The sequence below is a fragment of the Columba livia genome, chromosome 13, assembly GCF_036013475.1.
Source record: "Columba livia isolate bColLiv1 breed racing homer chromosome 13, bColLiv1.pat.W.v2, whole genome shotgun sequence".
Classification (NCBI taxonomy): domain Eukaryota; kingdom Metazoa; phylum Chordata; class Aves; order Columbiformes; family Columbidae; genus Columba; species Columba livia.
The window spans coordinates 21,202,615-21,226,328 of record NC_088614.1 but is presented as its reverse complement, the minus strand read 5'-3'; the positions used below and the strand labels follow the sequence as shown (position 1 = coordinate 21,226,328).

At 43.6% G+C, this 23,714-nt stretch overlaps 1 protein-coding gene across 4 annotated transcripts in view; it reads left to right on the top strand.

The window, feature by feature from the left end:
- Positions 1–1,060: 1,060 nt before the first annotated feature.
- The window catches only part of LOC102091262 (sodium-dependent noradrenaline transporter), a 69,106-nt gene continuing 46,452 nt past the window's right edge, over positions 1,061–23,714 (top strand). For 2 of the 4 annotated variants that reach the window (XM_065029280.1, XM_021294053.2), the window contains exon 1: positions 2,863–3,328. In XM_065029280.1, coding sequence (XP_064885352.1) covers positions 2,878–3,328 — 451 coding nt within the window. In that variant the 5' untranslated portion in view covers positions 2,863–2,877. Of the gene's footprint in view, positions 1,200–2,772; positions 3,329–23,714 lie in introns of those variants that run through there. The other 2 variants (XM_005507129.3, XM_065029281.1) reach the window with 2 other exon arrangements.

The window sequence follows — 23,714 nt, the reverse complement described above, 5'->3', positions numbered from 1 at the left end:
AAGCAATCATATCCCCTCTGAGTCACTGTTTTGTTTGGCTCAACTGCCAAGTTCTTTCCTCAAGTGTATCAGGCATAACATGAAGGAAGACTCTTTCAGACACACCAACTGTAAATGAGTTCCAAGATATCTGAATGCTGTTTGATACAGCGCTTTTCAAAAGTTGGCTCACGGGAGGACAGCAGCCAGCTCCTGTAGTTCGGTGGTATCAGCGGCAGAGGGCTGTGCTGCTGAAGGCAGAGAATTCAAACCCTGCTGCCAACAAGCACAGTACGTCTTCACGCCAGCCGCAAATGGAGATCTGGAAGCACACACTGAATTGTTATTCATTGGTGTCGTTTTTTCTTCATAGACACCAACACATGAGAGTGACAAGCCCAGTTTACTGTTACAGCATACAGTATATTCTCCTATACCTTGCAAAGAGGATGACAGACAAGAATTTGAATAATTGATGACTAACCTAGCAACACCTGACTATTTCCTAAAGTAAATTATAGCCTCTTTCCCAGTCAACAGTGGAATATCACTAACAGCCTGCCATCTTGCCTGGCTCCATTGAGCTTTCTAAATACAATATTCCCTTTTCTGACTTCAACTCTACCCGCTGTCAGGCTCTATTAGGCATAACAAGATCCAGACAGAGTCAAGATTAAGCAACTTTTTTATAAAATCCAATTGAGGACTTTCTTACCTTGAGGGTGCAGCAGAGATTACATTAACCAGATTGTGCACACTTTCCATGCAAGAACTAAAGGCACATATATATATATATATATATATATATATATATACACACACACACACACATAATATATGCATGGTGACTTAATTCTCTTAGGAAATAAGCGGGGGCTTTTTAGATTCCTCCCACCATAGACATCATGATCAGGCTCAGCTAATTGAGACCTTGCAGGGAAAAAGGCGTTCCTTAGCAAGGCCTTATTGTTCCAGAAGCAATATCGGAGTGCTGTTGTCTAGCGTAGGAAGTCTGTGCAGATTATTAAGGCAGTAATAGTCACGTGGAGAGAGAAGAACCAGGTTTAAAAAGCTCCTTACTGGCTACGCTACAGCTTTAGCTCCCAGAGAGACTGCAGTCCCGGAGCGGTGGAAGCAAGAAGGAGGAATCCCCCTTCAGACATCTTCCCCCTCCCCACAGGTACCAGGGAATGGGACAGAGACATCCCCAGTGCTACCTGGTGAGTCTGCAGGGCTCTGCAGCTGGGAGCAGGGGCTCTCCTTATGCCCAGAACAGAGCTTGTCCTTTATTTGCTACGGGAGAGCGGGCGTGCAGGCTCCCTGAAGCGCAGGGGAGCGGGGGCACTGCACGTTTGTATTTGATACATTTGGTGGCTGGGACTGATGGGTGGTACGAAGAGGGGACAGCAGTGTAGCTGTGCACGAGTGTAAAATCGTGCGTTGTTCTGCATGAGAGAACAGTGAGTGTTTACAGGGCACTACGGAATGACTGCGCACAGGGGAAGTACTTGCAGCAGGTATGGCATGAGGTGTCAAAAAGAATAGAGAAAATGCGTTTATGAGGTATATCTGGAGAAGATGAGGGCAGGAAGCCACAGAGTAACTGAAAGACAACTTATGAGCTGCATGTTCTAAGCATGCAATTGCTCTGAAACAGCATAGCCACTGCTCAAACACTTCACCCAGACAAGGGCTTTAGGATCTATTAATAAGTCACGACTTGGATATTAGAGCTTGAACCAAGAGCTCTCTGTGAAGGCAGAAAATCTCCAAATTGTCAATAGCTGTCTTACTAGTATCTTTGTAGCCTGTGGCCTAAAGAGAGCAGGAGAAGATGCCGATATGCAAGCTTTAACTCTGGGTTGGAACTCTTTTTCACATTCCAAGTTTGCAGAGGAACCTGGTATTCCCTACCAACTCTGACTAGCACCCCTTCATATATTACAATTTTAATACTGTATTATCGGCCTTAGCAGAGCAAATAAGAACAATAGGCTGTAACACCACTGAGAATCCTCTGCAATCTGACCTGTTCGCACTGATGCCAGGCAAAAGGGAAGCTATTTAACATTGGGGAGGGGGAGCAAGTGTTGGCTTTTCATGCTGAAATTTTACTCCCTGAACAGATGCTGAACTTGCAGTTACTGTTCACAGCTGTAACAGGGAGAGCCCCTGAAAACCCCCTTCTGCAGCTGTATTTACCAACTTCTGGCACCAATCACTGTTGTTCTGCCAGCTAATTCTTTCCTCATTTTACACATAAAAGACCCAAGTCCCATCGGGAATGGCAGCAAATTGTCAATGTCCCGCAAATACTTCAACCTAACAACTGAATCCTACGAGCCCCACAATTTCCAGGAAAGAAAAAAAACAGGCATCCATCAGTCCTGGTGTAGCAGTATTAGTGGTGTCCAGCTCTATCATTCAACCTGCACCCCACCAGGTTCTGGTGTCAAAAACCAAATTCTACTATTTAACTAAAGCCACAGTATCAGGCAGAGGAAAACTGTCTCTGTAATGCAGACCGGCCAGGAAAGAAGGGAAGCGGCCAATCCAAACTAGCTCTACCTGTTACTTGCTTACGGCACTGTCAGGTTGCTTGACTGGCGGTGCGCACTGTGCCTGGCGGGAAGGAGCAGCTCCGAGCGGCCCGCAGCCTGCGGCAGGACATCCCTACCTGTCTAAGGTAGAGCTGCCGCTGGGGGACAAGGTGCGGGGCCGGACAGTGCGGGGCTCCGGCCGGCTCACGGCTCGGCAGGCTCCAGCTCGGTGTCCGCTGCCCCAGGTGCGCCCGCGCCCGGCTGCCGGCCGCTCCCCCGCAGAGGAAGGGCGCGGGAAGCCCCGCTCCCCGGGGCACCCCGCCGGGCGCCGCGGTCCCCCCTCTCCCGCCTCATTTGCATGGCTCTTATTACGGCCGTGCCTCGCTCCTGCCGCGCTGACACCGGCGGGCTGGAGCGCGGAGTCGCCTCCAGCGGGAAGTGCACTTCCGTTATCCGCGCTCCCCGCCTCGCCCGCTCCCCCTCCTCAGCTCGCTCTCTCTGGATGTTCAAGGCGAGGATGAACAAACAGATCCAGCCCGACCGTAAAGTGTCGGTGGTGGCCCCCTTGCCGGAGCGCCCGGGGCCGCCGCCCCCGAAGAAGGACGTGGAGCTGATCCTGGTGAAGGAGCACAACGGGGTGCAGTACACCAGCAGCAGCCTCCTGCCCGCCACCCCCGCGCCGCGCTACGGCGCCCAGGACAGGGAGACCTGGGGCAAGAAGATCGACTTTCTCCTCTCCGTCATCGGCTTCGCCGTGGACCTGGCCAACGTCTGGCGATTTCCCTACCTCTGCTACAAAAATGGAGGGGGTAAGAGAAGCGCTTGCGAGGTCTTTCTTCCCCGGTCCCGAACCCCCAAGCCGCACCGCCGCAGGGGCGGCATCCCCTCTTTCTTCCCGGAGTTTAAGGGGGTAAGCCAAGCGCCGGGGCTTCCCGCGCCGTGCCGCGGAGCGGCTCGGGCTGGCGGCGGCACTGCCCCGGCACTGCCCGCTTCGGCAGCCCGCACCGCGGGCACCGCCGGGCCCCGGGAGCGCTTCTGTCCGGGTCGCCGCTCCCCGCCCTGCCGCGCAAATCCGCCACGGTAAAGATTGCTCGCACAGCCCTCGGAGTTTAACTTAGTTTCGAGCACAGGCGTATCTGCCTTTTGCTGTCACTTGAGCCTGTTTAAGAGGTTGGTTTTTTCTTCGTTTGCAAAAAATAGCATCAAGAGCGAGAAAGAAAAAATAAGCCAAACACACTTGAGCAGAAAAACGGCATCTAAAAAGTTAGCGCCGGACCCCAGTGAAAGGTTTCTTGGGGGCAGTTTTAATGTAGGATCCTGATTTCTGCCCTCCGTTCTGCAGTTTGGGGCTTCTTCCACCCCACCAAGTAAAAGTAGGAGACTTGTTACAAACAAAACCTCACCTCCTGCACAGTTTGGCTATGACAGCAACAACAAAAAAGGACATTCAATAATTACAGTTAGCTCAGATTGTCTGGCACATTCTCAGTAAGACCTTAACTCCATCATCCCCTTTCATCTCCCTGAAATACTCTGTGTTGCCAGCCATGACTCCACACTGTGATGGAGTAACACCATCTGCAAGCCGGGCAGGTGCCTGGGGTGCTTTCAAATCACACCTAGGAAGAACTGACCCTGCCTAGCAGATGGAGGACTGTGTGTGTGAACGGTGAAGGATACAGATAGAACTGCTGGAGAGAAAGCACGCTCTGTAAGATAGTTATGTATGTCATGATAACGTGGCTGCCTGGTGATAAAGGCTAATGGTTCACACTTGTAGCATAAAATACTTGCTTTCTGTCAAAAGAGGAATGCAGAATGGGAAAATCCCTATCAATTAAACATGGAATTACACCCGGCCTTGGAACTTAATAGGCCACCAGGCTGATACTGAAACACTTGGTCTTGTTTAGTACCTCCAAAACTTAGGGAGGCAGCCAGAAAATCTCTCTGCTCACCAACCAGACAGGGGAGATAGTAGTTAATACTGAAAAATTGCTCCCATCCTTTTTTCTTTATGTCCAAAAACAATTCTAGCAATTCACTCCGCAGCAGCACAATACATCATGAACCCCACAGGCTTCCACGGTGTCAGGTGCAGGGTAGCAGCATCCACACCGCTCAGTACATACGCACCATTGCCAGATCTCCAGGTCACCTGGCAAATTTTAGGGAAAGAGATATATTCCCCAAAGTGACAGCTAGAGTGCATGAACTCTTTTCAATCATATTTTGGGTGACTTAATTTCCTAACCTGCTTCCTTTATTATTTGCTGCTAGCTCAAGCACAGGAGGTAGCAGTCTGCAACTCTCATTTTGTTTAGTCTCTGTGTATAACCTTTTGTTAGTTCAGCTACAGAAACCTGGGTTTTCATTAGCATCTTGTAATTCAAATACTTGCAAACTGGAGTGGAGAGAGAGCTAACTACTTCGCAGCTAAAACAGGCGCCCTTTCAGTCAAAAGTTTGCACCAATTCTTACATGCTATCAAAGTGAAATCAGACCTTTACAAGCAAAGGTGGGGAGGCCCTGTGCCATCAAAGTCTATAGGATGACTGAGATCTGCTTACGGATACATAGATTATAAAACATTCATTTACTCTGCTCTTCAAAAGAAAACAAACTGCAGTATGAAGCATCTCAATCAAAACCTAGGATGTCATTCCCAAACACATACCCAACATCACAACATCCTTTACTGACACTTAAGTCTTATTTTACCATAGAATGAAAGACGGGATAATCCCAATGGCCAAAAGCCATCAGCAAAGGGCTTTTCCTAAGGAGGTGTTCTCACAGAGGACATCAGCCAGCTGAGTTGGACGGAGATGCACAGCTGTGCCTAATAAGTGGACAAACTAATTTTTACAACTTGATTGTGTTTGGCTTAACGAAGGTTAATCAGCTCTAGATATAGAGAATATTTTTGTATCTCTATGCTGTTTGTTGGAGTGTGGCCACCAGTATATAACAGAATTTCCAGGACAGACCTTGCACTGAGAAGCAGGGAATGGAAATACAGCCAGGGACTAGATAACAGCTCTTCTTTTGCTTTACAAAACTTGTGTTTATACTGTCTTTAAAAATTTTCCATTCATTGCCTCTCATGTTTGACATATATTTATATATATATCCATTCTGTTTTGCAGAATCTCCTGTAAGAGACTGATGCCCTAAAAGTACTGAGTTTCAAGCCTACTCAGTCTCTTTTCTCTGTCAAACTGGGTTTGGGAGCTTGTTTGCTTAGGTAGATGTCCCTACAAGAGCAAAGAACATGAGGCAATGTGCAGGGGATACTGTTACATTTCATTGCTATCCTTCCAGCCCAAAAATCACAGATATTGTTAAACATTTTTTTCTGCATATTGCTACTGCAGAAGGAACCTTTATAGCACTACATCAAGTTTTGCTATCTCAAAATAATAATCCAGTCAGTTTCATATAGCTGATGGCTTATGTATCTCCATAAAGAATATGTAATCAAAATAAAATACTAATAGACATGGAGAAAATTTAATATTTTCTTAGTAGTTCCACTGGACTGCCAAGCAAGCTAAAGAAACAAAAGCAGGTGCTGTTTCTATACTTCTACAGCATGCTCAGACTTGCTCTTTAAAAAGTTTGACGAGATGCTGACAATAGGGTTATGGCTTGCCTTTTGATATTTGTAAGGAGCTACTCGATAAAGCAAAAAAAGCACCAAAAGAGATTAAACTTGAATTCAGTTGCATGTATAAAGTAAACCAGCAGAAGGAAAAAGGTTTCCTTTCTTTTTCTTCCCTCAGCTTCTCTTTATTCTGAAAGCCTCAGCAATTTAACTAGAGCTGACTTTAGACAAAGACAGATGTTGGTTACAAACTCGTTTATCTTCAACAGATGGATACCAAATAGGCAGTGAAAAGAGAGCATATTGCAATGCCACAAGTCCTAGGGCACTAAGGTATTTAACACTTGTTTTCAGAATAGCTTGTGCCATCTAACAAAAAGAAATTCTGTTATCCTTCCAAAATCTACCCCCACAAAATCTACAACCACATAAATATGTTGAACAACAGCATCAAGAACATAGAAGCAGCAGAAAACGGCATCCCCCTTCACCTCTGAAAAAAGTGGCGTGGGTGACATGGACTGTTACGCTCCTCAGACTGGCTATGATTAATTCAAGATGCAAGCAGACACACTAAGGGCCTTTCCATGCTTGTAAAAATAGGTGGTTCTCAATAAAGCGTGAGAACTTACAGGAACTCAGAAAGAAAGTATAAATACACCCTGTTGTCTGTATTCCCTCAAAGATTAATTTTACAAGGACGTGGATGTGTATACACCCCCACCTTACTAGTCAAATCCTTGAGTTGCTTTCTTTGATAAGCTCCAGGGACATTTCCTGGTTAAAAACTAGACGTACAGGCTTTTGGGTTAGATCTCCAAGTTCCACACACAGAAAACTCCCAATAGTTTACTTCGGTGAGTTTTGCGTACACCACCCCGTGGTAGTTATATAGATTCTTAAAGTTAGGAACATTGGAAACAGCACCGATGGTGTTAACAAAAAAACAACCAAACTAACAAAAATTGTATTTTAGCAAGCTCCCAGTAAATAGTAAAAGCTAGAGAGTAAGAATCATCCAGCAGCACTAAAATGCTGAATGAACAGCCAGAAACATCTGTGTTTTGGGAGTAGCCTGCTGAGAGACCCCAATGGGACTTCTGCACAAAGATAGATGGCAGAATGTAACCCTCTGTGAGTTACTGTGGTTTTGGGAAACATTCTTCTGCTATTAAACAAAAAAAAAAAACCCAATCCTTAGTAAGATCTGAAAAGCTAGAGCGTTTATTTTTTTATCAGTTACCTATTTCCATAGGACTTGCCTGCCTTACAAGGACAGAGGCAGATCCCATGGCTATATTATAATATGAAACGGGCCACAGAAAACTTTCAGAACAGTTTAGTATGAACAGACTGGATGAGATCTCACCCTCACTGACTTCTTGGAAGCAGGATGTGCCCACTGTGTGCTCTAAACTGCTTTAAAAGTGACGGGGAGACTCTGTACAGATGGTAAAATTTTGCAAGCTCTCATTGAGCAGATGAGGCAACACTACAGAAGGGGGAATTCTCAAACATCGCCTTGTCAGTTTGGCTGATCAATAAACACCACAGCTCGCATGTATTTGACTGCTCCTCACAACACAAAGGAAGAGCACTGTTTGTAGCAAATCAAGTACTTTTTGTGCAATCCATTTGTGAGAGTTTCAAGGAGTGGGGTATGGAGAAATCATCAGCTACTGTCATTTCTACTGGCTGTTCTCATAAGTGCTGTATCCTCATTATAACTCATTTCTGGCAAGAGCCCATTTCTCTCTCTTTTTCTTTAAAGAGAGACTCCCTAGCTGCATGCGTCCGGCTGTAAGTGATCAACATCAACGTACTCAAAACAAGTCTTTAAACATATCCAACCTTTCAAGTGCTCCCCACTTCTATAGGAGGCTGTGTTGAATTAATGAGTAAGAAGAGTATTAAAATTAGACTCTCATCAACTTACAGCAAGTTCTGCCCTGATATTTGGATTACATCTAAAATTTTACTGCTGCCAAATGAAGTTGAGTAATGCCTAGTATGATTAACTGATGTGCTCACAGTGGGGGAGGATGATGCTCAGTCTTAGTTAATAAAACTATTGTAGTTTTTGGACAAGATACTTTTAGTATTGATGTTCATTTTTGTTTTGTTTTCCTGCATAGGTAAAACTAATATCTCCAATTGAAATTTGTGGAAAAATTCTTTAACAACATAAAGTTATTTTTTTGTGAGACAGAATACTTGCCAGGTCAGTCGTGTTCACAGTACTCATTAGGAAGCATGTAATTGTCAGATTAGTCACTGGAGACTTAGTGTATCATAAGAATCAGATTAAGCTTTTCATGAATTTACAAATAGCTGCAGAGAAATATTTTAACAGTTCTCTAGCTATCAGAATATACACCTTTAATCCACTCCGTAGCATTTTTAATGTGTTTTTAGACCACAGTGTTTCTAGAAGAGTTTGTTTCAAAAAACAGTTCACTAGCATCAGTACTTCCATAACCTGTAATGCAGTAGTGAGCAATCCACACCACAGGTACCAAAGACAGCACACAACCAAATGTGAACATCCCCAGACAGGGCCACCACAAAGGCAGGAGCTGAGAGCTGTCGCAGACCGAGAGCGAGCCGTGCGAAAGCACCACCTCCCGCGGGGCTGAGCCTGGCTGGCTCGCCTCCTCACCGAGAGCACGCCGTGCCGCGCCGTGCCGTGCCGCGCCGTGCCGCAGCACCTTGCCTTTCCACGGGGCTCTGCGCGCTGCCTTCTGCCAAGTGCCTGCCAGCAAGGTTCTTCTCTTTTGAGAAAGAATATCATCTGGCACTTTACACTTCAAAGGTGGATGACCTTTGCCATGTAATATCAGAGTTTACATTCCAAAATAGCATTCACAATGATAATAATGAACCAACTTTGAAGAAATCTGACTACAAAGCCTACGCCAAGAGTTTGACTCATCAATCAGTCAAAGCTTGGATGCAAATCTAGTGATTTCAGTTTCCTAATAGGGGGTTTCAGTTCCCATTAGCACACCGAACCAGTGACCTCAGACAGGTTAAACTGTTACGCTGATCTCCACTCTGTGGCCATGAGCTCCGGGCTGCTGGGCATTGTGTGACATTGGGGACATTGTTCAGTCGCGTGGTGTGACAGCACCTCCTTCCCCAGAGCTGGCCTGGGTGGCCAGCTCACAGCTGAGTTGCTCTCTCCCCGTTCCCGCATGACTTCCATCGCTGCTCCTTCCGTTCCTTGAGCAGCCATTAACCACCTGCTGTATACAGAGCACGGACTCACCCGCGTTCACTGGCACGGTAGCTCACAGGCCACTTACCAGCTGCTTGTCTGAAATTCCCTGTTCTATGTGTCTTGTTGGCTCTGCAAAATACATCTTTGGGACTATAATGTCCGCAGGGTTGTAAGATCCTATGTCATAGACCTGCTACACGTGAAGCATTATGAATAGTTGAGAAGGAAGAACTGAATCTTTCTCACTCAAAGCTTTCGTTAGTTCTAAAATTCTGGTTTCTGATTCTGGGGTAACATGTCAGGAAACAGTGTAAAAGTGGTACACTATATGGACTCCTAGCTAAATACGTGGCTGGGTGGAGAAGTTATTTGTCCCTGAACAATTCTAGCAACCCTCAGATTGACAGTTTTACAAAGGTCCTAGAGATATACGAACACAGAAAGGCTCTAGACAAGATTTATAGTATTTATCTTGAGGTTACATCTTAAGAAGACCATCCTGTGATTAATGTGAGACATTCAGAACTGATCTAAGGGGTGCTCCAATCAGTCACCAAAACTGCTTTTCTACCTCAGCTCCTCCACAATACCAAGACAGTAAAAAAGCTGGTGTGAACCTAATGAGCTGTTCTCACAAAAGCAGTGCTAGCTCTTTCTAAGCACGCTGAATGAACACCTTTTGATTATCACTCAGAAGCACTTTATTCTGAAGTAAGAGGCAGAAAAGGCAATAACTATTATGGTAAACTTAGTTCCACTGTTTGGAAATGAAAGATCTCGGCTTAAGCTCTTCCTCATCACCACTGCCTCCTTCATTCCTGTATGCCCTTCTCAATTATTTCAAGACTGAAGTCCTGAAATATCCATAGTTGTTCAAATAGGATACATATCCTTCCTGAACAAGTACATTCTGAAAGTAGCATTAGCAAACCTTTGTTCATCTTGTAACACCTATTAAAACAGATACAGAAGTTTGGCTAGGGATCTCAGATTTTGGATACTCATTCAAGCTGAAACAGCAGGCACTTAAGCTTCATCTGTTTCTACTATGTTTTCTCACATCTTTTTCAGCTCTTTATTAAATTTGCTGGGAGCAATGGAATATAGAAAGGCCATCTTAAGAGCGTAGCAGCCAACAGCCCTTCTTTACTGAGGGAACCCAAATATCTGTAAGGATGCTGAGACATGGTCTGCATGGTTTTGGGGCAGAATTTGCCTTTCATCTTTCGGCAAAATATCACAAACCTCTCTGTCAGTTCAGTGGATATGTGACTACAGCTCCAGTGGCCTAAAGGTGTTATTTCAAGATAGATACTCTGGACACTTAACACCAATACGAAACAGAATGCTAATACAACTACTTACACATAAGATCAGAGGGAACGCACAGCTTTAGCCAATGTCTGTGAGGGAAATGATGATTAAATCAGTCCACAAATTACTGAACCTCTTGCTGTAAATTAAAATGGAAACAAATGGTTTAAGGAATTTTGAGCTCTTCTGAGGAGCAACATCAAATATCTCATGCCTTCATTTTTGCTACACCTAATGGGAAGCACATCAGCAACTCCCAGTTCTAAAGACTTTGTCCCAGGTCAAACAATTGATTAAATACTTAAAATCTGTAGCATGCCTCTCTAATATCAGTTTGCACTGTAAACTCCACGTGGTAATTATTAAATGATGTTGTACCTAGCTGCTCTCAGCACTGTTACAAAACAAAAAACCGTAACCAAACGAACTCTATACTTAAAAGATATATTTATGTAAAAATATTGTAATTCAGGAGGCAGGAGACAAACTTAAATAGGTTATAATACAGGTCTAGACCTTCTAGTACTACCTTGCTCTTTGTACTTTCCATTCCCTCTGTATATATCCTTCATGTAGATTATGCAAACCCATGATAATGGATTTGGGGGAATCTTGCACTGAAAAAGACAGGTGCTATCATTAATTTGCAACTAACTCTTGATTTCTTGATTTGACATCTGACAATAAGAAATCATTATTATTCAAGTTGAAAGAAGTTGTATTCAGGACAACTCCACTGCACCAATCCAGTTTCAATGAAAAGTATGTAAAGATTCCAGGAATATCACACTGATTATAAACCTTCAGTTTCCCTCCTCAGGGCATTTGGAGACAAAGGATCCATGTTAGTAGCCTGTTATTCATGTCTCGACAACATAGAATTCCCTCCTGCAACTACAATTTCTTAATCTTCCTCTTTCTTTCTTCCTGCCTCCAAGTTAAGTCTTGAACCTTTCGTGACAAGATTTCGTCCTAACTGTGTAGATCTTATGCACTGGTGCCAAGTCAGAATGGTTTCAAATGAAAAGCTTTACTGATACTCAAAATGACTTCCTAAAGAAGGACATCTGAGTCCTTCTGGAAATCAGCACCAAAAGTGCATAGACCTCCAGTAATGCTGAACAATCCCTGTTCTCATGAAAACTCTGAACAAATAACTGTAGTTTAATACAGCATCTTAGCTTCTATATAGATTCAATATACTTAGTTTTAGCCATACAGATTTTGAAACCTTTAATCCATAAAGAAAGGGGAAGGAGATGGGGGGAATGGAAGGGAAACAGTTAAGTTCCTTGCCTTGTGACATATTTTTCACAAAGACCATAGGAAAGAACCTCTAAACTACTTATCAAAGCTATCCTTTGTTTTATTTTCACTCTTCCTTCTCTTTCCCCCCATTCTCTATTTAAACAAGTTTTGCAATCTGTCTCCTGAAGCGTGACAAAGGTGACGGCAGAGTCCCTCACTTTGAGAGCCAGGGTCTTCCACTCAGGAACAGAACCCGCCAGCAGGGAGGTCTGGCCACGTCAGCCACGTACTTCTTTACACTCATAGTCACCCAAAGCACACCACCAACCTGCCAGTGTCCGGAATTCCGTGATGAAATACTACTAAACTCGGACAGGACTGGGCAGGCAGTTGTCTTTTGCCAGTCCATAAATGTTTTTTATGACTAGCGTTCCAACTGCTGGTATGCAGTAAGACAAGCTGCCCTTATTATACCGTAAGCCTTTTTATAGAGGATGGTAATTTTTCCAGTGCTCCTACTCTTTAAGGCTTCATGAGCACAACACTCACTTCCAAAAGTACGAATGATTGCAGAAGCTGTGCTCTTAATGTAGGTCTTAATTGGTTGCTATTGTTCGGCTACTGTTTAAGGATATACGCTAATTTAAATGTCCAGAATAGGATCCAGCACTACCAGACCGGTGGTGTCAGGCTACGCAAGTATGAAGTCTTCTTGGACTGCTTTGTTACAAACTGCTTCCCTAGAAGAAATGCAGCATCAGGAGAGCAGTACCAGTTTGATGCCACCCCACAGGAGCTGTGATTTCCACAGAAGAATATTACTCCTTTACAGTCTTTGCTTCAAAGCTGGAGAAAAATGTTGTATGATTTGCAAGCTCTGAAGTTTGTGATAGAGTAAAAAGCCACATCTTGCTATAGCAGCAGTCTTGTTAGTTTGAGAAGCACCTTTTGTGGCATTGATGAACAGGAAGGATTGTGGCCAGGTAATTGTGTAATATTCACCTTTACTCAAGTCTGCAGAATGGTGGGAAACCACTGATTTTCTGGCCCATCGGCAGCATGGAAGAATATACCCTATCTGATTGCCTTACTGGCCATGCGAACAAGCTGGTACCACGGGCCTAATGTATGTACTGAAAAAAACAGCTGAGTATTGCGTATCTTGTTTTTTGCCAGCTATTTGTAAGTTACTCTGCACCTCGTGAACTACGTGTACTAAATAGCACTCTTCACTGATTTTACTTTGCTCACTCTTTTTCCCTTCTGTAATGAAACATGCCAAAGGTGGCAACACATTACTTGCCCTTAAGATCCGTAGCTTGAGGAAAAGTAATATTATACCAGTCAAATTCCAGTTGGAAGGGGGAGAGGAGAGGCTGGACTTTCTGACACACCACTCTAGAGCAGAATAACAGAAAACCTTTTTCAGACCACAAGGTGGAGCGGTAGATCCTTACAGATCTTGGTAGATCCTAACCTGCTCATTAATGTAACAGCAACCTACTGCATTTATAGAAAAAAAAAAAGAATTACTGGAGGACCTAGCAGAGTGGCTCATGACTTTCAAATACAGAGCTGCCCACTAATAGCAACGATTGCTCCCAAGCAGACCCTTCCTGGATTTCCTGATGCATTTCATTTGTTAGGACATTATATGAGAGGCAGATTTTAGTATGTCAGTTCACATCAAGGAGCTCACTTGTCAGCATGCTCATGATGACAGCAAGGAGACAGTCCATTGATAACAAGATACTACCCCCGAACATACAATTTTTTTAAACAAATGCCACATTAAAATGGAGATACAGTCTCCCCCACAAGGAATGATACAGGAGGAAATAATTCCTGAAATCATAGTTTTAGGAGGTTGTTCTCTGTAGTCCTCTCAAAAGATTTACCTTTGGAAACACACAAGCTCCACACAGACCTTCGCTACCACTCTACAGTAGCAAGCCATGCCTTTTGTCTTTTCTTCTTCCGTGTTATGTAACGCGCCTTCCAGCAGGTCTCAGCGCCTCGCCTCTTGGCAGAGGCATCGCTGCTTCACAACAGCAACGGAAAGCAAAGAGTTTCAGCGAGCAAGAACAATTAATTATATTGAACTATGATATTAGAAAGCCCAAGGCCAAGTATTATCAAAACATCAAATTCACAGCTTAGAAGCTACTCAAAAGTATCTTTGCTACATGACTCCTTGTCAGCATGCAGGACTATCTGTCAACAGATGCCCGATGACACCGATGCTAGAAGAAGGCTCAAAAGCTGGTGCCCCCGGCTAAGGGATGATTGTAGCCGTACACAGGGATCTTATTTATAAGAATTACCGAAATACTAAGGAGCAGATTGTGCCGTGCAGTGCTTTTGTCTCCTCTCTAAAGAGAAAGGCAGATGTGTCAATGAGATCATGAGGCAGGTGTTGGTGAGACCGGAGATACTCCAGGATTTTGTTTTGGGGAACTGCTCCGTTTCTGCAGTTTGTTTCTCTTTTATGTGTGGCTCTACAGCCTGAGTTAAAATGAATAGATTCATAAACCACAAGGGAGAAATCCTGACCCAGCTGAAGTCAAATGGGTGCTTTTTTTCCATTGACGTCACCAGAGTCAGGATTTCAACCCAAATAACAGACGTCTCTCTCTTAAGGGCTCATAAGTAGACAGAATTTCCAGACTGAGAATTATGTGAGAAGGAAAACAGACTAAAGTAATAAAAAACTATTCAGACTAAACTGATGTAGAAGACTTCCACTGACTAAGTTCACTCAGTGCAATAGCTCAGTACTTCACCTAATGAGCAAAATGTCAGGACTTACATAGGTGATGGTCATTATTACACAAATCGAATTTACTCAGCGAGAATTAAACCATGACCTCGGCATTCTCCGGTGTAGGGCTCAAGCAATAAAACAAAGTACTATTTTAAGAAGTGCTTTTTATTCTCACCGTTTCGTAGAGGCAAATGTTTAACCAAGAATCTCCTTCTAGCTCTCAAGGCTAAATTAAAAAGGTTGGAAAATACAAAGCAAGTACAAGACTAAAAGCCAGCAGGCAAATAAAAGGATTGGACTAGAAGATATTACATTTTAAGACATTTTAAATTATTCTGGGGCCTAACCCATGGTTTCTGAACTTTTAGTGACGGCTGGAGGCAAATAGCTGGCATCGGTTACTGTCATTAACTCTTCTCTAACAGGAAGTCACAAAAAACAGTTACCAGGCTCTTCTTAAATTGCAGGTTAGTCCTTCATTGACACATAACTGAGGCTGATGACAATGCCACGGTCTCTAACCCTAAATTAAGAGATTTGGATATCTTCAAAATCACCTTCATTTTTTCTTCTAAATCCTGTTTTATAGTCATGAGGTATTATATATTTAGAAGCTGTTTAGAAATATGAAAAAATATATAGCTGTGTGATATGTTGAAAACACTAAGCTGAGCCACACTGATTTATCATGAGGTCTGAGTAATCGGTGAACAAAATTGCCCCACAACCTGCCCTAGCAAGAGTCTGCACTGTGATCAAAGAGGATTTTGCTTCGCACTGTTAAGAGGCCTCTGGTCCCTCTTGGCAACGAGCTACGACGGGCCGGAGGTCGTCCCCACATCCTCGTAGGACATTTCAAAGGAGGCCCCGTGCGGAACAGCAGCGGTGACGTATGCACCGGACAGCTTGCGCTGAGGGGAAAACTGACTTTGCTGCTCGAAGCCTATTAGGAAAATAGTCCACTAAACAGGAACAAACATAAAGCTCAGGCTTCAAACACAAACAAAAACTCCTGTCTGATGAACCCCCACAGAAGAGGGAGAGCAGTGGGGCGGAAAGCGAAGGAAGGGTGGCGCTGGCCAACGCAGCCAGATTGCTGCAGCGCTGCTGTGGTTTCATAGCGGGCTACGTGAGGCTCGGTTCACCCTTTGGAGCAAGGGAACTTGAGGAGAAGCAGTTCTGATAGTCCTCCCATTGCAGGCGTGCTACCGAAAAGTTTTGCTTTGTGCCCACAAAGAGACCGCGCCGGACGGCTTTGCATTGCATACAGAATATCATCAGCACTACCCTTGGCCAAACACAGATTTTTTTCCAAATGGAAAGGTTTTCTGTGAAGAATGCTGTGGCAGTTTTCGTGAAATCCTTGTGGTCAGTGCTAACAGAAAGGCACAAATTAAAGAAGGCACAGCCATTTGGAAGCTACTCTTGCCCACACCTTCTAAAATTTTAGCACGATCTGATTGCAGCTGCAGTCTTTGATAAGAGTAGAGGGGTTTGTGTTGTTCTAAGCAGTAATGCAGTAGTAGTCATCACTGTAATGGTAAATTTGCCAAAATTGTTGCTAAGAGCACGACACATAGCCATAAAGGTTTACAAATAAATTAAACTGATGCAACATTTGTCTTGTATAAGAAACTGTTTTTTATGGCTTGATAGCATACTATCCACTTCAAATGTGAAATGTGTACTCTATAGTTTACATAGCACGTCTAAGAAATATAGATGTACCAGAAAATGTTGCATAAACAACACCTCCCAGTAGTGTTAACAGAAAACGTAGATGAAGAATGGCTTGATAATGTATGTAACTGTTTGTCTTCTACTTTAAAGCCCTGTATAAACACGCGTTACATGGAGTTTACAGTACTGTTATTCTGCTTCCTGCAGTGGCATCAGAAAGAACTTTCATCCTGAAGGCTTCATTTATGACAGAGTAAAGCTTTGATTTGCTAAGAATCCTTACAGAGAGGAACGTATGACTGTCTCATACTTCTGTGACAGAACATAACCCTTTATTGACAGGAAGAATTTAGAGGATTCTGTTGTGCAAGAGTTTGTAAATGTTAAGATAATACAGTATTACGCTATTACAAATAAATCCGTAATAAAGCCTAGAAGGAAAAGGAATGCTTCACTTTGGTAATTAAGTCCAAAAATTGGAGCTACAACTTAAAATTTGATTAATCACTAAATGGTAAGGCAAGTTTTAAGTGCACCTCACAGTGTTTATAGTCAATTCTTCTCTAGCAGAATTTCAAGCCATTTACCTCCTATTGGTTTGTACATTAATCCTCTTGAAAGCTGCCTGGCGCTTGTCTAGAACTGATTTAAGATGTCTTAAGCATTTTGTTTCACCCTGGCACAGTCACGAACCTCATGCTGCCTAAAATAGGTACTGGGTCCTCTCCAGAGCATGCTTGACTTCGGGGCTGTTTTTTGAAAAAGCAGTCTTTAAGAGAAACACCCTCTGCCTGAGGTTGTGTTGTGAGCCAGTAATTACAAAGCACATTGAACACGACTTGTCTCTCTGTGTACGGTAACTACTACTGTGGCTCCAATTAGCTCTGCCAGGGCAGTCCTGTCACCTCATTTTAGGCACCCAACGCAGGTGGCATAACTCGGAGATGAGCCTCCCCCTGTGCACCCTGAACAATGTGCACCAAACAGTGAGCAGCGCCCACAAGGGCAGCCCCGAGGGTGTTAGAAATCTGAGACCAAAGCAAGGACTAACAGTGCCTAAACGAGGGGCTGAAACCCAGAGGACTCAACCCAGGCTCTTTTCCAGTAAGGTGGAAGAACATCTCAGGCATATAAACTTGGCGTTCCTGAAGCTCAGAGAGCGGGTACCGTAACTTAATGTGGCTGCTGAAAGCGCCCACATAGCTCGTCAGCCTCTCAGTATGTGAACCTGCTACACCAAGAAATACCTGCAAGATGGCAATTTTAGACAGAAAAGCAGGAATCACTACTGCATTGTAATTCACTCAGCATCTTCAGATTATAAAGAGACCAAAACACTTGATTGCAGCACTTAAGGATCTTCATAGGAGGAAAACAGAAAGTATTGCAAAGTATTTTAATTCATCATGGAAAACTGCCACCATCCATGTCAGACATATTCCCATTAGAAATAATTCTTTTTAAAAATATTTTTTAACACCAAAGTTATTAACCTATGAAATAAACTACCAAAAAAAAGCAAAGGGTCTGCTTGGTAGCTTCAAATCAGGATTGTATCTGTTTGAAACTCTGGTTTATGTTAGACAGGAAGTTAGATCAAAGTATCTAACAATCTGTTCTGGCACCAAAATCAGATGGATCCATGAGTTTTGAAAACATTCATTTTCATTTACAGCTGACTGAGCCAAAACAAACACAAATGAAGATAAGTTGTCTGAGAAGGGAGACAAAGCTGTGACTAACGGTCTGTATCTGAACCGAAGTAAAACTGTAGTTGCCAGAATCTCCCTGGCACCCCGCAAGGACTTCCCTACATTTCAGAGACAGCAAATGCTGATGAAATAGTATTTCCCTTCGTGTACATGACTATATCCTGTACATTACAGAAATCTTTTCAGTTCACACATTTCGAAGAAAATTTATCACGTGAGTTGTTATGGATCTTTCTAGTGCTGGAATCCAGCAAAACCTGCTTATCTTGACCCGCAATCTCACAGCAAAGAGCTTCTGATGTCTTCACTCAGAAATATTTTTGGCCATCGATGTTCTGCCACCAATAAATCAGGGTAAACTTTGACAGACACTTGACTTTGTACATATCAAGTACAGCCTACACCTTACATGGACGGTTTGTTGATATTAAGTTGCAGGTGAATATATTCCTTGTGTCACCCTTATTAATCGCAAGGTTGGGGAAAAACACTAACAGAATGCTCCTACTAACGAAATGATAGAACGGTATGTTTTGCTCTTCGTTCACCTCCGTCAGGCTCGCGGGGACCCCGCCGCGAGCAGCGCTCCCCAGCGCCGCCGGCCAGCCTGCGAACGGGCGAGTTCACAGGCCCCCAACAGTGTCAGCTGCGCCGGGAGAGGATACTACAACTCCTACAACCCTGTCCTGTTGAACTTCAGTAATAGGGTTTCATAAATCACATAACACAACAGCCTACAAGATGGCTCCACATTCCAGCTCACTTACTCTCCCACTTCGAGTGTAAACCAGCCAGGTAGTTAAAAAAGAAAAACCCACAAAATCAACACAATGGATTTGGGCAGGAATGTTAGTAGTGAGACTTCCCTGTTCTTACAAACTCCAGGTTATTTACATACCAAGCTACTGTCAAAACTCACCTTGATGCCAGTTAATTTATTTAGAAACAAAGGAAGTAGCTCCAGCAGCAGCTCTGCTCTAAGGAGGCACGATGTACAAACAAGACCAATCACTGCAACCTTCATAAGCAGATATTTGCACTTTCTACAGTCACGCTTGTGCCGGGAGTTGGGAATGGCTTCATTTCCTAAGTGAGCAGCAGTGAGAGTATTGGAAGGTCAGCAGCAGGAACCCCCTGCAAAGCTCCAGGTCTCCCACTGCCACACTGACCATCTCGGACCAACCTGGTTTAGATTCTCTCAAACCCACCATGTCTCTTTACTTATTCTTTAATTTCCTATCAAACAACACAGGCCAGGCTTCTTTTCTTGTATGTCCCTGCGATTATCTTTAAACTACACACTGCTGTAAATGTGACCCTTTCATTAATTTACGTAAATAGGACCTTAGCCAATGACTTGGGTGTTATTTATGAATGAATCATGCTGCTCTGCGTGGCTGGGTATATTTAACTCTCATTAATTTGTTGAAAATAGCTACTAATGGGTTTCTTTAGATCATTACTCTTGTAACCAAAAGCCAAAGAGATGACTGGGTTTGCATGAAAGGGTTTGGGTAACCCTTTCTGCTACAACCCAGTGATCAGCTTATAAATACACTGTACTTCAGGTCACTTCAAATGATTTCAAGGGAGTAACAGGTTAACAGCTTAAGACAGAAAATGCAGGCTTCAGCTGGCATCAACCCGTGAACAGCATGGAACCATTTCTGGAAACTGTCTGTTTTCACTTTCTTCTGAGTGTAAGGAACACTATTAAAATTCAAATTCTGGAAAAACTGAAGGCTCTGATCCCAAATTAAGAGTAGAAATATAAATAGGTTTAAATCTAGCAATGGTTTGTTAAAGGGTGTAACTAAATAAGGGCTTCAAAAGAAACAGGTCACTCACAATGGTATAGCTCCACTGGTTTTATGATTCAGAAATAGTTTCCATGAAAACGGTTGTACACTTGGGAGATTTTATGGCACACTTGCCGTATTTTATATGTGCAAATTGATGCTGAAGATTTTATAGTATGTCATGAGCTTTGTTTTGCACAAAAATGTTGGTTTTGAGTACTATAATCTATTGCTGGCTGGGCTCAGCATCATCATACAACTGCTGTTAAAATCATCAGCCTGGCTTTGACATGGAGGTTACGTCGTGCTTTTTTGCATCTCTGGCTTCTCTTCGCTGTCCCACAGAAACGCTTATTGCTTTTCAGCTCTGGTCAGTGAAGACTTAGGTCGACCCTTCCATCCCTTCTTCCCAGGACTGGGCAGCAGCCCCAACGTCGCCTCTGCCAGAGGTGCCGTCTGCAGAGCAGAGCAGCACTGATGTTCATGCACTAAGAAACGCCTGCCTTTCAAACTGCCTAGTTTTTCTACCTATGGTGATCTTGCACAACGTGCATTTCAAGAACTCTGCATTAGGGACTTCTGGTTTTTTATTCACAAGATTCTGCACAAAGTTCAGAGTTCCCACCAATATTGCTCATTGTTCAAGCAAACTTAGTGGCATTCTATCAACTGTTTGCTGATATTATTTGAAGTACTATTTATTCTGTATGAAAAAACAAGCAATGTTGATCAGCTACAGAGACTAGCTTCTATTTCAATTCACAAGTTAAGAGATCTTTGTTTTTAGACCCTTTTCCCGCACAAATACTGAACTGCTCCTATCTGAAAATAGGCTGCGATATTTGCTCAAAGTTTGTTGTTTTAGCAGACTTCCCTGCCAGTTAACATTTTGACTAGAATAGCCATGGTAACAAATGGAGAAGGCTAACCAGCACAAATAGTTCAAAGTTGTTTCAACTACCCCTGCCCTGCTTCACAGTATCACAGTACATTTGGGATTGGAAGGGCCCTGGAAAGCCCATCCAGTGCAATCCCCCACGGAGCAGGAACACCCAGATGAGGTTACACAGGAAGGTGTCCAGGCGGGTTGAAATGTCTGCACAGAAGGAGACTCCACAACCCCCTGGGCAGCCTGGGCCAGGCTCTGCCACCCTCACTGAGAGGAAGTTTCTGCTCAAGTTTAAGTGGAACCTCTTGTGTTCCAGCTTGATCCCATTACCCCTTGTCCTATCGTTGTTTGCCACTGAGAAGAGCCTGGCTCCATCCTCGTGGCACTCACCCTTTATATACTTACAGACATTAATGAGGTCCCCCCTTATTCTCCTCTTCTCCAAACCAAAGAGCCCCAGCTCCCTCAGCCTTTCTTCATAAGGGAGATGCTCCACTCCCTTAATCATCTTTGTTGCCCATCAACAAATCCTTTTAAGATGACAGCAGCTGTTTAAATGACCTTTTCTCAGTCATTAGTAAATCAGTGCTTCTTTCTTTCTTTCTGGTATTTAAAAGTGAAACAAGACCTCCTTGTAGGCCTGGAGGATCCATTTTCCCCTTTGCTTCCCACCCCCCAGGATGCTGTGAACGCTGAAGAGCAGAGGGAGGAGACACTCTTTGCATGGATTCTGTTATACCAAAATTAAAAAGTTGTTTTGGCACTGAACGCAGGAATGCAAAGTCTGTCTTGTATTTTGTCCTGCATTAATTAAATGTAATAGTTTTTTTAAAGAAGAAAACTTTTTTGCAAGTTTCCACTCAAAGTTTCACACAGATGGTTTTTGTAGAAGCTGAGGGTTTGACCTAATCCAGTTTTGTGTAAAACATATGCCTGTCTTAATTCCATGTACACATTGGTACCTTAAGGGATGTGTATGGATCTCAAGATCTGTTTTCAGAGAGATGTAGCAGTTTGCAACAGTCAAACCCCAACTCGTGGCTTTTAAACTGCATGTGGCTCAGTAGCAAGTCAAGTACAGTTCTTAGACCAGGGCTGTATTACAGATGTTAATTACTCCAGAATTTTAGCTCTAAAGGGAAATGAGGAACCATCAGGGATTGCTGAGACCATTATTCCCTCGAGGGATGCAGCTGTGTCCTCAGCCCCATCCCATCGCACAGGAGGAGTGGAATCGTTGGCAGCACGTTGCTGCCAGTGCAGCAATCCCACAGATCGCATTGCTGCGTCTCCGAGAGGCAGGTACACCTCGGCAAACCAGTCTGAAATGTTGGCCAAACGGCGAGCTCTGCAGGGGTTCAGCTGTCTGGGCTTTACGAATCCGACCGGCCCCGCGGATTCAGGTAACTAAAGCAGAGCCGGTTCTGTGGGCAGCGGCACAGCTGGCATCGTGTCACCCTGCGAGCACGGGCAGGCACAGCGAGGCTGTTCCTGCAGAGAAGTCTGGTACAATGTCCAAATTCATCCCAGCAGACCTAACGCAAGAGGCCCACCAGGACACGGGTTTGCGTCCCTGCTGGCCCACAGACATTAGAATCACACACACGCAGGACAGCGTGAAGTCTCCTTCCAAACAACACCTTGTTTCTAAGATCCCGTACACAAACCAGTCCTGTGAGGGAGCTCCTGTGCAATCACAGAGTGAGGCCGATCATATATCACACGTATGCTGTTCATCAGCATTTGCACGCCATTCTAATTTACAGCAATTTGAATTATACTTTGACCATCTTTTATTTTCTGCTGAAGTGCTCATGATCTCAAAAGGGTTCAGTGAACACCCTGAAGTTTGATTCTGGATATTTGCTAGGAGGAGAAGAGCAAATATCAAGACATTTACAAAATACCTGACTTTTGGTATGTTTTTACCTAATCAGAGGCTGCTCAACCAGACATTTCCAGAAATCTCCAAAACATTAAGTCAACTTGATGTGACTAAGCACCCTTACTTTGATATTTATCTGGGTATCAAAATACTTCTATCATTTAGTTACCCAAAAGTACTCCAGGTATAAAACCCTGCCACACTGTCTAACTGCTCTTTGCTGAAAATTACACCACATCTTATTAAACCCTCGCGGGGGTAGGGCGGGGGAAGAAAAAAATAGAAAGAAACCTCTTTTAACTAAACCCTGGAATGACTCGCAGCCAAACAGATGATGCTTAAGCCAGCGTGCCTAAGTGCACTTCACGGTTCATCACGGTATTAGTCATACTGAGAAGACATGCATTTTAAGCTAGCATTTAGTAGGCATGTCCACTACACATCTCCAGGATTAACTCTAACAAAACTCTCCCTATTCAACTTGTGGCATCACGTTTTCCACCGTCTCTTGACATATTCAAACAGCGCTGTGCAGACTCTACACCTCCCCAAGACAAGCTAGGTCTGTGAGTCAGCCCCACACACTAATGCTGTTGAAGAAAGATAAGTATAGCACTTCAAAGGCTGTCACTTGCAAGAAATCTGACAGTAAAACCAACTAAAGTAATTTTTCTAGATACTCGATATAGCAAAAGGAAAATGTAGTATCCCAGACTGATTCAGCTGCGTTTCAACATTGAGGAGAGCTCAGAACTGCAGAGTAGCAAATATTTGTTGGATACATTTTATTTTTCTCTACAATATTCCAACATATGACAGTTCAACATGAAAGTCATAGAAAGCTGTAGTAGCTTATGCGAATGCAGGTTGCCTTCACACTGCACTCCCTATGAACAGCATGAATAAGAAGATTCTTGCCCCCAAAGTGATATTTCAATATATTTCAGGTTTTAGGATACGTTTGCAAAGTTCTGAGCTATTCTTTATTTCTGTTGACACATCTTGTCTCTCTGTTTCATTGCAAGGTTTCAGCTTTCAAAATGCTGAAACTTAGGACTGCGTGCTCAATACGTTGTC